Here is a 15,921-nt window from a genome sequence, read left to right as displayed (position 1 = left end):
ATGGTTTATATGCATACAACTAGGTGCCACGTGCACTGGGGAGTGGGTGACTGGATGTTTTCATAATGCAGATCGTGCTCTTGACGGTTTAGTAATTAGCCGTTCCTAGATTTCAAGTTTTTGTGCTACATAACATTACGTTGTATCTGTATAATAACCATCTATGGCATGCCCTCAGATTGGCGTGTGTGGTGGGAGCAGGGACGCACACCACAGGCGCCCGCCTTCCACCGCTAATGTTTTAATGGTATTTGATTTTTTTTTTTTTTTCATCAACAATTTATTGGTTTTTAATTTTCTATTTCTTGGTATCTAGAGACCTGAATTTTCTCCCAACTTGTTTTTTTATGGTAGTGCGGCGTGAGCTTTAATCTGCGGCAAATATGATGATCGGCAAAAACATGGTTTCTCTGGGAGCAACTATATTGTGTTTCAGATTCAAACTCATAATTTCTTCATTGACTGAATTGGAAAAATCACCTTGTAGCTTCATTCTAAGGTTACGCACACCAGCGTGTTGCGTGTCAGGTGCGTTACTGACACAACTAAGGTGCATGTTAGTGGATGTGAAAATAAAAGTCATTGCACTAAATGAGGCTGTACACATTCACTATTACATGTGTTTAGCATGTGTTGTGCATAATTTTTTTTTTCAATTTTTGGTGCATTTCAGTGCATCTATGTGAATACCCCCCAGGAGGCACTAATGGAGGAAGGTGTATACAAAGACATACCTTTATATCCCATCGTCCGCAGACTCTAATGGGAATGGATGGTATTGCAGCACGTGGGCCCACAAATATAACGCCATCTGCTTATTAACTGTCCCATACAAGCAACTGATTATTAAATGGCTTTCAATCCAGGGAGGGGGCATCACTCCATTCGCATAAAGTGCAAGATCTGAAAACATGCTCGCAGCAAAGGCTTCATGGCAGGAACTGCCTGTGGGACATATGCTATTTGAATGACAATGTTGACTTGCATTGCTTAGCTGCTATCCAGGCAGCCTAATAGTACATGGCAGGCAGCCAGCAGACACACATTGTGCCATTGTGTACTGCTTATCACATGGGTGCCCAAGGGCAAACTGTAATGCTCGCACTAGCCTGGCAAGTCAGCAGTTGCTGGAATGCTGTTTGTGCAGCTGTACAATTGCACCACAGTAAATATAGGAGGATCCTGTGAGTCCTGAACAGTAGTGAAATCTGCCATTTTTGATGTTGCTGATGCTCTGGGAATAATGGGCTGAAAAAGGACACATTAGACCTTCATTTACATTTTTATTAAATTACACTATTTCAATTTTAAAATATTAACAGACACCTACGCAAAGTGTACAACTTACAATAAATACTAATAAGGTGGGATGGCATTATAACAGACACATACGCAAAGTGTACAACTTACAATAAATACTAATAAGGTGGGATGGCATTATAACAGACACATACGCAAAGTGTACAACTTACAATAAATACTAATAAGGTGGGATGGCATTATAACAGACACAAACGCAAAGTGTACAAGTTACAATAAATACTAATAAGGTGGGATGGCATTATAACAGACATACGCAAAGTGTACAACTTACAATAAATACTAATAAGGTGGGATGGCATTATAACAGACATACGCAAAGTGTACAACTTACAATAAATACTAATAAGGTGGGATGGCATTATAACAGACACATACGCAAAGTGTACAACTTACAATAAATACTAATAAGGTGGGATGGCATTATAACAGACACATGCGCAAAGTGTACAACTTACAATAAATACTAATAAGGTGGGATGGCATTATAACAGACACATACGCAAAGTGTACAACTTACAATAAATACTAATAAGGTGGGATGGCATTATAACAGACACATACGCAAAGTGTACAACTTACAATAAATACTAATAAGGTGGGATGGCATTATAACAGACACAAACGCAAAGTGTACAAGTTACAATAAATACTAATAAGGTGGGATGGCATTATAACAGACATACGCAAAGTGTACAACTTACAATAAATACTAATAAGGTGGGATGGCATTATAACAGACATACGCAAAGTGTACAACTTACAATAAATACTAATAAGGTGGGATGGCATTATAACAGACATACGCAAAGTGTACAACTTACAATAAATACTAATAAGGTGGGATGGCATTATAACAGACACATACGCAAAGTGTACAACTTACAATAAATACTAATAAGGTGGGATGGCATTATAACAGACACATGCAAAGTGTACAACTTACAATAAATACTAATAAGGTGGGATGGCATTATAACAGACATACGCAAAGTGTACAACTTACAATAAATACTAATAAGGTGGGATGGCATTATAACAGACATATGCAAAGTGTGCAACTTACAATAAATACTAATAAGGTGGGATGGTATTATAACAGACATACGCAAAGTGTGCAACTTACAATAAATACTAATAAGGTGGGATGGCATTATAACAGACACATACACAAAGTGTACAACTTACAATAAATACTAATAAGGTGGGATGGCATTATAACAGACATATGCAAAGTGTACAACTTACAATAAATACTAATAAGGTGGGATGGCATTATAACAGACACATACGCAAAGTGTACAAGTTACAATAAATACTAATAAGGTGGGATGGTATTATAACAGACATACGCAAAGTGTACAACTTACAATAAATACTAATAAGGTGGGATGGCATTATAACAGACATATGCAAAGTGTACAACTTACAATAAATACTAATAAGGTGGGATGGCATTATAACAGACACATACGCAAAGTGTACAAGTTACAATAAATACTAATAAGGTGGGATGGCATTATAACAGACATACGCAAAGTGTGCAACTTACAATAAATACTAATAAGGTGGGATGGCATTATAACAGACATACGCAAAGTGTGCAACTTACAATAAATACTAATAAGGTGGGATGGCATTATAACAGACACATACACAAAGTGTACAACTTACAATAAATACTAATAAGGTGGGATGGCATTATAACAGACATATGCAAAGTGTACAACTTACAATAAATACTAATAAGGTGGGATGGCATTATAACAGACACATACGCAAAGAGTACAAGTTACAATAAATACTAATAAGGTGGGATGGCATTATAACAGACACATACGCAAAGTGTACAAGTTACAATAAATACTAATAAGGTGGGATGGCATTATAACAGACATACACAAAGTGTACAAGTTACAATAAATACTAATAAGGTGGGATGGCATTATAACAGACACATACGCAAAGTGTGCAACTTACAATAAATACTAATAAGGTGGGATGGCATTATAACAGACATATGCAAAGTGTACAACTTACAATAAATACTAATAAGGTGGGATGGCATTATAACAGACACATACGCAAAGTGTACAAGTTACAATAAATACTAATAAGGTGGGATGGTATTATAACAGACATACGCAAAGTGTACAACTTACAATAAATACTAATAAGGTGGGATGGCATTATAACAGACATATGCAAAGTGTACAACTTACAATAAATACTAATAAGGTGGGATGGCATTATAACAGACACATACGCAAAGTGTACAAGTTACAATAAATACTAATAAGGTGGGATGGCATTATAACAGACATACGCAAAGTGTGCAACTTACAATAAATACTAATAAGGTGGGATGGCATTATAACAGACACATACACAAAGTGTACAACTTACAATAAATACTAATAAGGTGGGATGGCATTATAACAGACATATGCAAAGTGTACAACTTACAATAAATACTAATAAGGTGGGATGGCATTATAACAGACACATACGCAAAGAGTACAAGTTACAATAAATACTAATAAGGTGGGATGGCATTATAACAGACACATACGCAAAGTGTACAAGTTACAATAAATACTAATAAGGTGGGATGGCATTATAACAGACATACACAAAGTGTACAAGTTACAATAAATACTAATAAGGTGGGATGGCATTATAACAGACACATACGCAAAGTGTGCAACTTACAATAAATACTAATAAGGTGGGATGGCATTATAACAGACATATGCAAAGTGTACAACTTACAATAAATACTAATAAGGTGGGATGGCATTATAACAGACACATACGCAAAGTGTACAAGTTACAATAAATACTAATAAGGTGGGATGGTATTATAACAGACATACGCAAAGTGTACAACTTACAATAAATACTAATAAGGTGGGATGGCATTATAACAGACATATGCAAAGTGTACAACTTACAATAAATACTAATAAGGTGGGATGGCATTATAACAGACACATACGCAAAGTGTACAAGTTACAATAAATACTAATAAGGTGGGATGGCATTATAACAGACATACGCAAAGTGTGCAACTTACAATAAATACTAATAAGGTGGGATGGCATTATAACAGACACATACACAAAGTGTACAACTTACAATAAATACTAATAAGGTGGGATGGCATTATAACAGACATATGCAAAGTGTACAACTTACAATAAATACTAATAAGGTGGGATGGCATTATAACAGACACATACGCAAAGAGTTCAAGTTACAATAAATACTAATAAGGTGGGATGGCATTATAACAGACACATACGCAAAGTGTACAAGTTACAATAAATACTAATAAGGTGGGATGGCATTATAACAGACATACACAAAGTGTACAAGTTACAATAAATACTAATAAGGTGGGATGGCATTATAACAGACACATACGCAAAGTGTGCAACTTACAATAAATACTAATAAGGTGGATGGCATTATAACAGACATATGCAAAGTGTACAACTTACAATAAATACTAATAAGGTGGGATGGCATTATAACAGACATATGCAAAGTGTACAACTTACAATAAATACTAATAAGGTGGGATGGCATTATAACAGACACATACGCAAAGAGTACAAGTTACAATAAATACTAATAAGGTGGGATGGCATTATAACAGACACATACGCAAAGTGTACAAGTTACAATAAATACTAATAAGGTGGGATGGCATTATAACAGACACATACGCAAAGTGTGCAACTTACAATAAATACTAATAAGGTGGGATGGCATTATAACAGACATATGCAAAGTGTACAAGTCACAATAAATACTAATAAGGTGGGATGGCATTATAAGTTAACAGACACATACGCGAAGTGTACAAGTTACAATAAATACTAATAAGGTGGGATGGCATTATAAGTTAACAGACACATACGCGAAGTGTACAAGTTACAATAAATACTAATAAGGTGGGATGGCATTATAACAGACAATTTTAGGAGCTAGTTCTGGCAGAACTAGAGAGCCGTGGGTCCAAGTGCAACAATTACTTTGGCATCTGCTGGTGCTTCTACGGTCATAAGGAAAGTCAAACAACAAATACCCTTTACACTTCAACCTTGGCCTCCAGCTGCTGTGGAACTACACATCCCAGCATGCACTGCCAACTTTTTGATATAGCAGCATGCTAAAACTATGGCAGTACATGCTGGGATGTGTAGTTCCACTGCAGCTGGAGGGCCAAGGTTGAAGACCCCTGCTTTACAGTATTTCACTAGGAGAGTTTGCACATACATATACCAACCTACAGGGACACTGGTCAGATAGACACACCACAGGGACAAGCTGATAATGAGATTATATTTAGAGGAAGGAAAATACGTACTTGCCTACACTCCTGGGAGTCGTGGGAGGCTCACGATTTTTCGGGTAACCCCCGCGCCCCCGGAAGTGTAGGCAGATCTCCCACATCCTGCCCACTTCCTAGTGAAGCGGGCAGGATGGGACGATTTAATGGGGAATTTGCGGGTCCGCGATGAGGGGGCGGGGATAAAGACAAAATTTGCGTCATTTAGCGCGCCCCCGTTTCGGACCCGTGAATTGTGGTCTTTGCCGGGAAAAAGGGGCTAGGCCTAATTGTGTCATCAGCCTGGCCCCGCCCCCGAACTGGGTTGCTCCCAGAAAGTATTATCACAAAGTAGGTAAGTATGCGTTTACTTACCTGTAACCTGGGCCTACGCACATCAGGTAACTTCAGTGTATGGAGAGGGCTCACGATTTCTCCTCCCTGAGAAATCGTGATGTCAGCTCCCGAGCGGCAAGGATTACCTTAGAGAGGAGGAGCCAGGCCGGGGTTGGGGAGAAATAAGGGGAGGAGCCGAGAGGGGAGGGGGCTCCTCCACCGGCCGGAAAGCCTCCACACTGGTGACTGCTCAGCTCAGATGTACTAAGCCTTGGAGAGGTATAAAGTCGAGAGATATAAAGACTTCTAACCGTCACTTTACAGGATGTGTTTGAAAAATGACAGGTAGGAGTTGATGCGAGTCAGTATGATTCATTATAATACTGCTGGCTGCGGGCCCCTTCATCGCCCCAGGCCCCCGGGGCAATGCACCAGCTACACCGTCGCTAGTTCCTCCCCTGTTCTAAAGAGATTGGTACATTACACTCAAAAGAGATGCAGTCCTAATAGAGCAGTGGTCGGAACAGGTGTAAATTACCCCACATGGGGTAAAAATGAAATTCCTGGGGGTAATGGACGGATAGCCGGGCATGCATATGAATCACTCTATAATATAGAATGATTCATATGCATGCCCGGCTGTCCCGCAGGGAGGCTCTAAGTGCCCGCTGAGATGTTATTACCAGCGGGCGCCCGGCTCCTTCCCTGCAGCGCCGCGTTAGCCGGAGGCTGCAGTTCTCTTCTGAACTCCAGCTTCCGCCTCTCTCCATGCGCACTATGGGAGAGACATCATGACGTCTCTCCCATAGTTCTGAGGAGCAGCCGGGCGGACAGGACGACGGCAGATGCAGGAGCGGGGATTAAGGTAAGTGTTTGTACAAGTGGCACTACTACAGGGGCATAACTATGGGGGCACTTCTACAGGGGCATTATATGGGGGCATAACTATGGGGGCACTACTATATGATTTCCTTCCTTTCAAATCAAGGGGTTAACGTCGGCGTATCTAAATATATATTAAGGTAAAAAAGTTCCCTGACCCCTGTAATAGTGTTTCTGTCCAATATGGGACTGATTCTGTGCCACAGCCAGCTCCATATCCACATATGCAGCCGCAAATACCGTATCTTAGCAAATGGCGCATGTGCAGTAGCGAATATATACGGACATGTTTGCATATATGTGTGATTCTGTGAGTCTGACTTAACTACGTCCTTTCTCTGTGACATTGGCGATAATGGGTGACAACTGGACCGTTACAATGGGCATGGAGCCAGAGTTCCATCCTGCTTTGAGTTGGGCATATGACGAATGGACGACGGCTTCGGTCAGATCTCTTGCACCCAGTTTGCGGTAAGCGTAAGAGCCGATACTAATGACGATGGAAAAACTGTGGACGATCCTACTGTATGTATAGCAGCATTAGCATATGGTTCCAGGTCTGGCTGCAGTGCCCATACGGACCAGTGGCCGCTCAGACTCGGGACATTTATGCCTAAAATAGAGACTGTCCTTCCAGCAGGTGCCAGGTGTATCTGGGTAATACATCAACTGTGATTACTTAGTGGCCTACAGTACTAAGGATTTACAGGTCATAGCAGCCATATTTGGAGATTCCAGCAGACATGATGAATAGTTAATAGGTTTCCTAGCAATTTGCTAGATAGTGTTTTTGAGAATCATTTAAAGCTGAAAATGTAATTTGTCTGATACAGAGCTGGTTTAAGGCTTTGGGGGCCCGGGGCACTTAGAACTTGGGGGTCCTGAAGACCAACATTTGGGACTTGAGAATCGGGTCATAGGGCCTGATTCAGCATTGCACTGCTGATCGAAGATTTCCAATTACCGGGAATCTGCGCGCGCAGGACCCATTCTGGAGTGTGCAGAATGGGTCCTGGCATTTAAGGGGTAGGATCGGCCAGCATTCGTGGAAACGGAGGCGTGATTGCCCTGTATTCTGGGAGTGGCAAGGCCGGGGACTGCGTCGACAGATGCAGCTTCCTGGCCTCGCAAGAATCCTTGCTGAATCACCCCCATCGTGTGTAAGCCTTTGTCATGCACATGAACAGGGGGCATGGCCTCATGTCTCGCCAACCATTTAACTGCATTCTGGGGGCATGTACATTGCATCCCCAGCTGCTGTGCTGCCCCCTGCCTCACTGCATACTTGCCTACCCTCCCGATTTGGTCGGGAGCCTCCCGAAAATCGGGTGCCGCTCCCGACCTCCCGGCATGGCAGGCAAGTCTCCCGGCTACCGCTGACCACTTCTGTCCCCCCGCTGACCCCTCCTGTCCCACCGCAAGTCTCCCGACAGTGAAGGGGGGCGGTGACGCGATTTGCGTCATTTTGGCACCACCCCCCGCTTCACACTGTAATATCGGCAGTGTGTAGCGGGGGCGGGGCCAAAATGACGTGCTCGTGTGGCCCCGCCCCGCCCACAAAAACTTCTCATCTTGCCGGCCCCGCCCCGTCTGCTGGCCACGCCCCCCCAGTAATGCCGACCTGGCTGCTCCCGCCCGGAAGGGGCAGCCAGATAGTCGGCATGTATGCCTCACTGGCACAGCAGGTGAAAGCATTCCTTCCCTACCTTCCCTCCAGCCCACAACTGGGACAGTACAAAAAAAAAAACAGGACTGTCCCACCAAAATCATCATGGTTGTGGGGGATATGCATGCATACATACATAGTTACACACACACATATATATATATATATATATATATATATATATATATATATATATATATACTGTCACACATACATACAGTCACACAATTTCACACATACATACTGTCACACACAGGGAGGGATATACTTATGTCAAAATGCTGCCAAAACTCAGGTTTCTGAGTTTTGACTGCATTCCCCATATGTACAATATGAAACTTCCTGGAGCTTGTACTCAGTAGACAACACCATCTATAGGTCTTCCCCAATACTATTCAGATAGTTGTAGCTCCTCCCACATCATTAGGATAGTATCTTCATTGGATCTGATGTAATCAAGAAGCTGAGAATGCAGTATTTTGAGCTGCTGTGACATCACTGACTCTGTATTGTATATGAATCATTCAATCCAAACAGGATATTTTTGAAACTTCAACACGCTGCTTCATAAAGATGGCGATTGGTGGGTCTGCCGTCGATGGCGCCATCGGTGGTTTACATCAATGCCAGGACACCATTGTCCGGAAACCATTGATGGTTTACACCACTGATAACTATCAGAGCAGCTGCTGGAGATGGGACTCATGGGCCAACCAGGGAAGGGGGTGGGGGTTTGTGAGGCACATCTGGGGCAGAGCTAAGTCATCAATGGTAAAACCATTGGCAATCCATTGATGGTCGAAGGCCATCTCTACTACTTCACACGACCTGTAAATTATAATTATGCCTATACTGATGTGGAAAATAGCAGGATCATACTTTCCCACTCTCCCAGAACCTCCAGTAGATGCCCGAATTAGAGGGAGAGTCTCCCGGGTCCTGGAAAAGTGGGCAATTCTCCCATAATCTGGTGATCCCCAGTGCTTATCTGCAAAAGTGAGTGAGGTAATGAGGCATGATGATGCAATTGGCTATAAATTGTGCCATAGTAACCCTGCCCCTGGATACTAAAAGCCGTGAATCACTGTAAAACAAGGGAGCAGGGCCATGATCACGTCATCGCGGTGCCTCTTCCCCCATCCAAACCACCTGGTCCATCCTCTCCAGGGAACCCCTGGAGAGGAACCTGCTAGAGAAGGTGAGTGTGAGTATAATTAAGTTTTTTATCATATCTGCCAACTCTCCTGGAACATCTGGGTGGTTCCCTAATCTCGTGTGACTTTCCCAAACGACTTGAACAGTAGTCAAGAGCAGTCAAATATTCCGGAGACTGTCCATGGCCGCCCACTTCACTCTGGATGACCGATGATGTGATTCACGTTGACTTACTTCATCATGGCCCGACCCCTGCTTTACAATGTCAGTCACGCCCCTGCACCGCCCACCTCTGCCTCACCACACCCCCCCTTGCCAACCTGGTTGTCCCTATCTGAAATGGCGCAGACCAGAAGTCTGCAAGCATGCCCTGATCCAATTCACGGAAACCATTGTATATGCAGAGTGATGCCATGAATACGCATAGTACCATTTTCTAGACATATTCACTAGTGAGCATTGTACAGAACATATTGGGGCTGATTCAATGTTGGGAGCAAAGGGGAAAAAAAGGAGCAGGTAACCCAGACAGACCATAGGCCTGATTCAGGGTTGTACGCAGTGGTCGAAGTGGGAATTTTGAAGTGGGGGTATGGAATTTTTAGAAGTGTTGGCACCGGTGCATGTAGTAAAAATATGAGCGTGCGCCGAAGGCGCGCAGGAAAAATGTGCTTGGTCATGCGTCACAAGGGGAGTGTCAGCATGACACACTGGCCGTTTCATGTCACTCTGGGAGCATTCCTGTACATTCCATTACAAATACGCCTTACCTATGTGGTGGTTTCTCTGCAACGGGGAACCTCTGAAGAAACTGATCCACCCTGGGTAGAAGGTGTCTTCAGTCAGTAGATCACATGGTCCGGAAGATGCCTGTTTGTGTAGGAATATAAGTTATAACCGATGTCATCATCATACAACAGAGGTTCAACCAGACTCGTGCCCCGTGTCACCTCCTGCCCCCTGTATCCCCACCAGCTTCCTGCCCTGTCACTTTAGCCACACACATTGGTCCTCATTCGGTTGCAAGCGCTCAGCGATGTTTGCCCACTGGGCATGCGCACGTCCGGCTCCGACGGAACGCTTGCCGTTTGGGGGCGGCCCAACTGACATCAGCAGTGATGTCAGTGGGGAGCTTCCTGCTCGATCAGAGCAGGAAGCTCCATGGGGCTTGCGAGTGCCGAGACCCAACCTTAGGGTCTCGTCGCAAGCCCCGATGGTCGCGATGGTCCTGGCCATCGCGACCATCACCCTGGTAACCCACAGCTTAGCTATCGACCAGGAGGCCGCACTTCAAGATGCAAGCGGCCGCCCTCAATTAGAGCGACCGCTTGCATCCAACGACCGGGTCTGAATGAGACCCATTGTCCCCACAGAAGTTAAAAAAAAAAAACACATTTGCTTTGTATAAAAAAAAAACCAAACATATTGGCATGCATAGGAAAAAAGATACACATAGGCCACTAAAGGAAATAAATAAAACACCTAGGGGGAATTCAATACTTCTGTGTGGCGTCAAAGCTAATGGGTGCCTGACGAAGCAATGCAATTGCTGCTCCATCAGGCGCCCATTAGCTGTGGGCAAGATCTGAGCGGTCGAACACGGGCACCACCCATAGAGGGCACACCCTTCCCCAGCATCCCAATTTCAGCATCCCGAAGTGGCCCACGGGTGCCGGGACCCCGGATCCTGAATGGATGCTGCGCGCATGCAGCATAGATAGAAGTGACAGGGCCAGGACAGAGGTGACAGGGAGAGGATAGAAGTGACAGGGCCAGGACAGAGGTGACAGGGAGAGGGTAGAAGTGACAGGCCAGGACAGAGGTGACAGGGAGAGAATAGAAGTGACAGGGCCAGGACAGAGGTGACAGGGAGAGGATAGAAGTGACAGGGCCAGGACAGAGGTGACAGGGAGAGGATAGAAGGGACAGGGCCAGGACAGAGGTGACAGGGAGAGGATAGAAGGGACAGGGCCAGGACAGAGGTGACAGGGAGAGGATAGAAGGGACAGGGCCAGGACAGAGGTGACAGGGAGAGGGTAGAAGTGACAGGCCAGGACAGAGGTGACAGGGAGAGAATAGAAGTGACAGGGCCAGGACAGAGGTGACAGGGAGAGGATAGAAGTGACAGGGCCAGGACAGAGGTGACAGGGAGAGGATAGAAGGGACAGGGCCAGGACAGAGGTGACAGGGAGAGGATAGAAGGGCCAGGGCAGAGGTGACAGGGCCAGGACAGAGGTGACAGGGAGAGGATAGAAGGGACAGGGCCAGGACAGAGGTGACAGGAAGATGGGCTAGGATAGAGGTGAGGGCTAGGACAGAACAGTGGGGAGAGAGCAGTGACAGGGCCAGGTTAGTGGTGACAGGATAGGACAATGAGTGGGGACAGGGGTGACAGGGCCCCTGGGTACACTTAACCCCTGCCCCAATCTGGACACACATAGCACCCCCATGTTTTCATTGCCGGGTACACTTAGAACCCACCGCCCTCCCCCCTTACAAGGCAGACTTACCACCTTACTGGGAGCACATTACAGCCTACAGCCACCAGGTGCTGGCCGCACTTGGAGTCCCGCTGTCTGGCTGCCCTCAAACACGGACACACAGCACGGCATGGGCACTCTGCAGTGCGAGTTCCGCCGATGTCCGGAGTCCCGGCAATATGTTCCTGACCAGTGCCTGACGTCAAGGGCTAGGCCCTTCCAGGCACTGGTACAGCGCAGCGGAGGAGCAGTGAGGGGAGGAAGGAGGGGGAACAGCAGGGGGTGGGCCTTTACAGAGCCTCTCCTAGGGTCAGACGCACTTCTCTCTGTAGCAGGCTGCCGCTGCCTGTCATAGTGTGACAGGCGCAGCGGCAGCCGGCACCAGCATCAGTGGACCCAGCAGGGCTCCACAAGTCAGCTTTGCTGGGGCAGGGGTCGCTGGATGGCACAGCAGGGCTCCGGAGCGTCAGGATTGATGCGGGCAGCACAGCAGGGCTCCGCAAGTCATTACAGGGGGTAAGAAGGTATTCCAGCGGGGCTCCGTTGCATCAGCATTGCGCAGGCAGGCGGCACAGTAGGGTTCCACATTTCAACATTACTAGGGGTGGGCGGGTGGCACAGCAGGGCTCCGGAGCAGGCAACAGCTCTCCCTGCGTAACGCTCAAGCCACACCTCCGCCTCAGCTCTACAGTCTGAGAAGCTGATACTGTAAAAAAAAATGTTTCAGTGCTAGAACGAAGTGCCGGTATGTCATACCGTTGTATACCGGCACACTTCGAGCACTGGTTGTACGGTAATTCACAACCACAGGGTAACGCAGGGGTAGCGGCTGGGCAATACCGTACAACTGATAGGCTAATGCAGCAGGAGGTGTCTGGTGTAAAAAGACGCCTCCTAATTGCATCACAGATCTGAGTGCTGCGTCCTAAGACAACCGGCAATCTGCGTTACCCTGAGGTTACTCAGAATGCCCCTCGCAGCTCTGTAGCTGAGGCCTGGAAGTATGCATCGGAAGACGCAGACCCTGGCCATGCCTACAAAAACAGGGCAATATGCCCCTGTTTTGTAGAACGGTCCCAGTTGCCACCCCCTCTTTACCCCCAAATGCCACAGCATGTCAATCAGGCTCCAGCTTGGGGGAACTGCAGGCACACGTGCAGGACTCTCACAATCAGAGTAGAGCGCAAACCATCGGATTTGTGGACTACTCTGAATCAGGCCCAATGCTGCAATGCAAAAGGTGCAAATGCATTTATTGTTTTTACATGCAGGGTAAATAGAGGCGGCTTTTGCATGTAGCCCACAAATGCCGGACCGCATTGTTATTACACTGCAATTTAGATTTGAGTTTGGACACTCACCTCCCAAATTTAACTCTCTCTGCACATTGTGCATCTCCCCCACCTGCAGTGCAGCATGGTATTACCAAGGGGCAAAGGGCCTGATTCAGTACGGATTGCTATTGCGATCGCAGCTGCGATTACGCGCGCAGTCCCACTGTGAAAATATGCCTATGATTGCTATCGCTATGCCGTCGCAGCCTAACCTAAGGACGCCCCCTTCCCTTACACACATCCGTAATACTTTGTAAGTCTGCGAAACCATTGGTAACATCGAGCACCATCACAGCCTCACACACACTTACACAAGGTCTGACCTCACTCAGGAATTGCTGACCTCATCGCACGCAGTGACAGCCCAAGCTGCGTATGGCATTGCAGTGGCTAATTTATGCACGCCCCAGTAATGGCGTTCAAATGCACTGGCACGCCTGCATTTCACCGTCCACCCCCAAACGGTCACTTCCTATCAATCACTCTGCGAAGGGTCTGCATGGACACTGCAATGCATGTGCAGTACACAACAATCGGCCGACTGCGTGCGTAATCGCAGTTGCGATCGGTAAGGATCAGGCCAAAAGTTTTGTTTTAATTGCTCTCAACTCAGAATCAGCTCCATTGGGACAAATACATGGATGTAATCTATTAATCACAGCATTAACTAATCCTAAAACAATACGTATCTTATAGAGATTTATCTGCTTATATGTATCCTATATTTCAATTTATCCTTTCCTCTCTTACAGGACACAACGGCCTCATAGCGGTGAGTTTCACTTCTTAAATTCCTTGTATTCATTGTTATTATGTGATTGGAGAATTCGCTAATTCTGTATCATAAGGCGACCAATGACCATAGGGAATGTGTGAGGCCATTTGCTGACTAAGGGGCCTATTCATCAACACTAAAATAAAGTTTTTAAGGACATTTTCCTTAATTAACGTTATTTTAGTATTCATGAACACACTTAGCAAAGGAGATATCACTGATATCTCCTTGCTAAGTCCGCCTGCGTTAATTTCCACACTCCCCATACATTATACATTAGTATGAGGATATGGAAATTATGTATTTTCGGAATTTGATAGTGTTACTATCCACCACTGTCAGGTGGCGAATAGCAGGTGACACTTACCTGCTATCAGCTGGACAGGTCCCCCGGCGTCTCCCTCCGGTGCTCTGGTCTCTTCTCAGGCTCCGTCTGCTATGCTGACATTGTGTTCTCCCAGCAAAACACAATAAAATTTAGAAAAAAAAAAATAGTTTTTTTTCTAAATAGTACTGTGTTCTGCTGGGAGACCATGTGACATAACAGCAGGCCGAGCCGGAGGCTGCTGCACGGGCAGGTAAGTGCTGGATGGAGGGGAGGTGGGCGGGGGGGGGACAGGTGAGCAGAGGGGGGGACATAGAATTACCGCAGCTGTAAACAGTGCTGCGCATGCGCTGGTTTTACAGATGTAACGCCGCATGCGCAGCACTGTTTTCAGCTGCGGTAAGGTAGTGTAGAGAGGGAAAGCTGTCTATTTCCCGAAAAGCTGTCATTGCAAAAATGACAGCTTTTCGTAATAGATACTTATGGAGAGGAGGAATGATGAATTCCTCCGGTAATTAGGTAGAACTCCATGTGAGCTCTGAACCTAATTACCTCCAGCGAAAGTTTAGGTATGATGAATAGGCCCCTAAAACACTTATGTAAGGAATATTCATTAATCCAAAGGTGCTGGCACTGTCAGAGAGCCATAAGTCATAAACCATGAACTTTGCACCACACTGACTCTGCAGAAATGGCGCAAATGCAGCATGTTCCCAACTAATATATCTAAATGTCATATCAGAGACATTGGGCTCTAGGAACAGGGCAATAGGGAGGATTGTCCAAGCGGTTCTGCCACCCAGAGCGCAAGGCTGAGGCATTGGCACCATCGCTGCCCCTTGGTGTCTCTATTAGGCCTGTAGGGCACCCTGCATCCTGTGGAGCCATCACAGACCCACCAGGAGAGTCCGGATACTGGCAGTGCATTTTCGTCCTGCTACGGCTATGCCTAGGCAAGATACCCCCTCCTCCAATCTGCCCATACCACTCTATTCACCCTGTAACTTTCCCTATTGTCTCTATACACATATCACACACATGATACATGCAAGGCTCTTAGGCCCCCATTTACTAAGGAGTTTTATCACCAAAACAAGTGATAAATGTCACTGTGTATGATAAATGGTGCTCCAGCCAATCACAGTGACATTTATCACTCGTTTTGGTGATAACACTCCTTAGTAAATGAGGCCCTTAATATATTGTGCATGAGGGGGCTATACTGTGTGGGCAGCACAGACGGTGTAATGGTTAGCGTTACTGCCTCACAGCACTGAGGTTGTGAGTTTGTATATTCTCCCTGTGTTTGCTT

General features: G+C 45.6%; 1 protein-coding gene across 2 annotated transcripts in view; it reads left to right on the top strand.

Annotated features, from left to right (window-relative positions):
- PYROXD2 (pyridine nucleotide-disulphide oxidoreductase domain 2) overlaps positions 1-15,921 on the top strand; it is a 95,582-nt gene that overhangs the window by 417 nt on the left and 79,244 nt on the right. Inside the window, exons 1-2 of one of the 2 annotated variants that reach the window (XM_088482761.1) lie at positions 7,261-7,345; positions 14,262-14,281. In XM_088482761.1, the coding sequence (XP_088338887.1) occupies positions 7,297-7,345; positions 14,262-14,281 (69 nt within the window). In that variant the 5' untranslated portion in view covers positions 7,261-7,296. Of the gene's footprint in view, positions 1-7,260; positions 7,346-14,261; positions 14,282-15,921 lie in introns of those variants that run through there. The other variant, XM_088482759.1, reaches the window with a different exon arrangement.

The sequence above is a fragment of the Taudactylus pleione genome, unplaced genomic scaffold, assembly GCF_031769625.1.
Source record: "Taudactylus pleione unplaced genomic scaffold, aTauple2 ptg000292l, whole genome shotgun sequence".
Taxonomy (NCBI): domain Eukaryota; kingdom Metazoa; phylum Chordata; class Amphibia; order Anura; family Myobatrachidae; genus Taudactylus; species Taudactylus pleione.
This window is presented reverse-complemented; position numbering and strand designations above follow the sequence as displayed.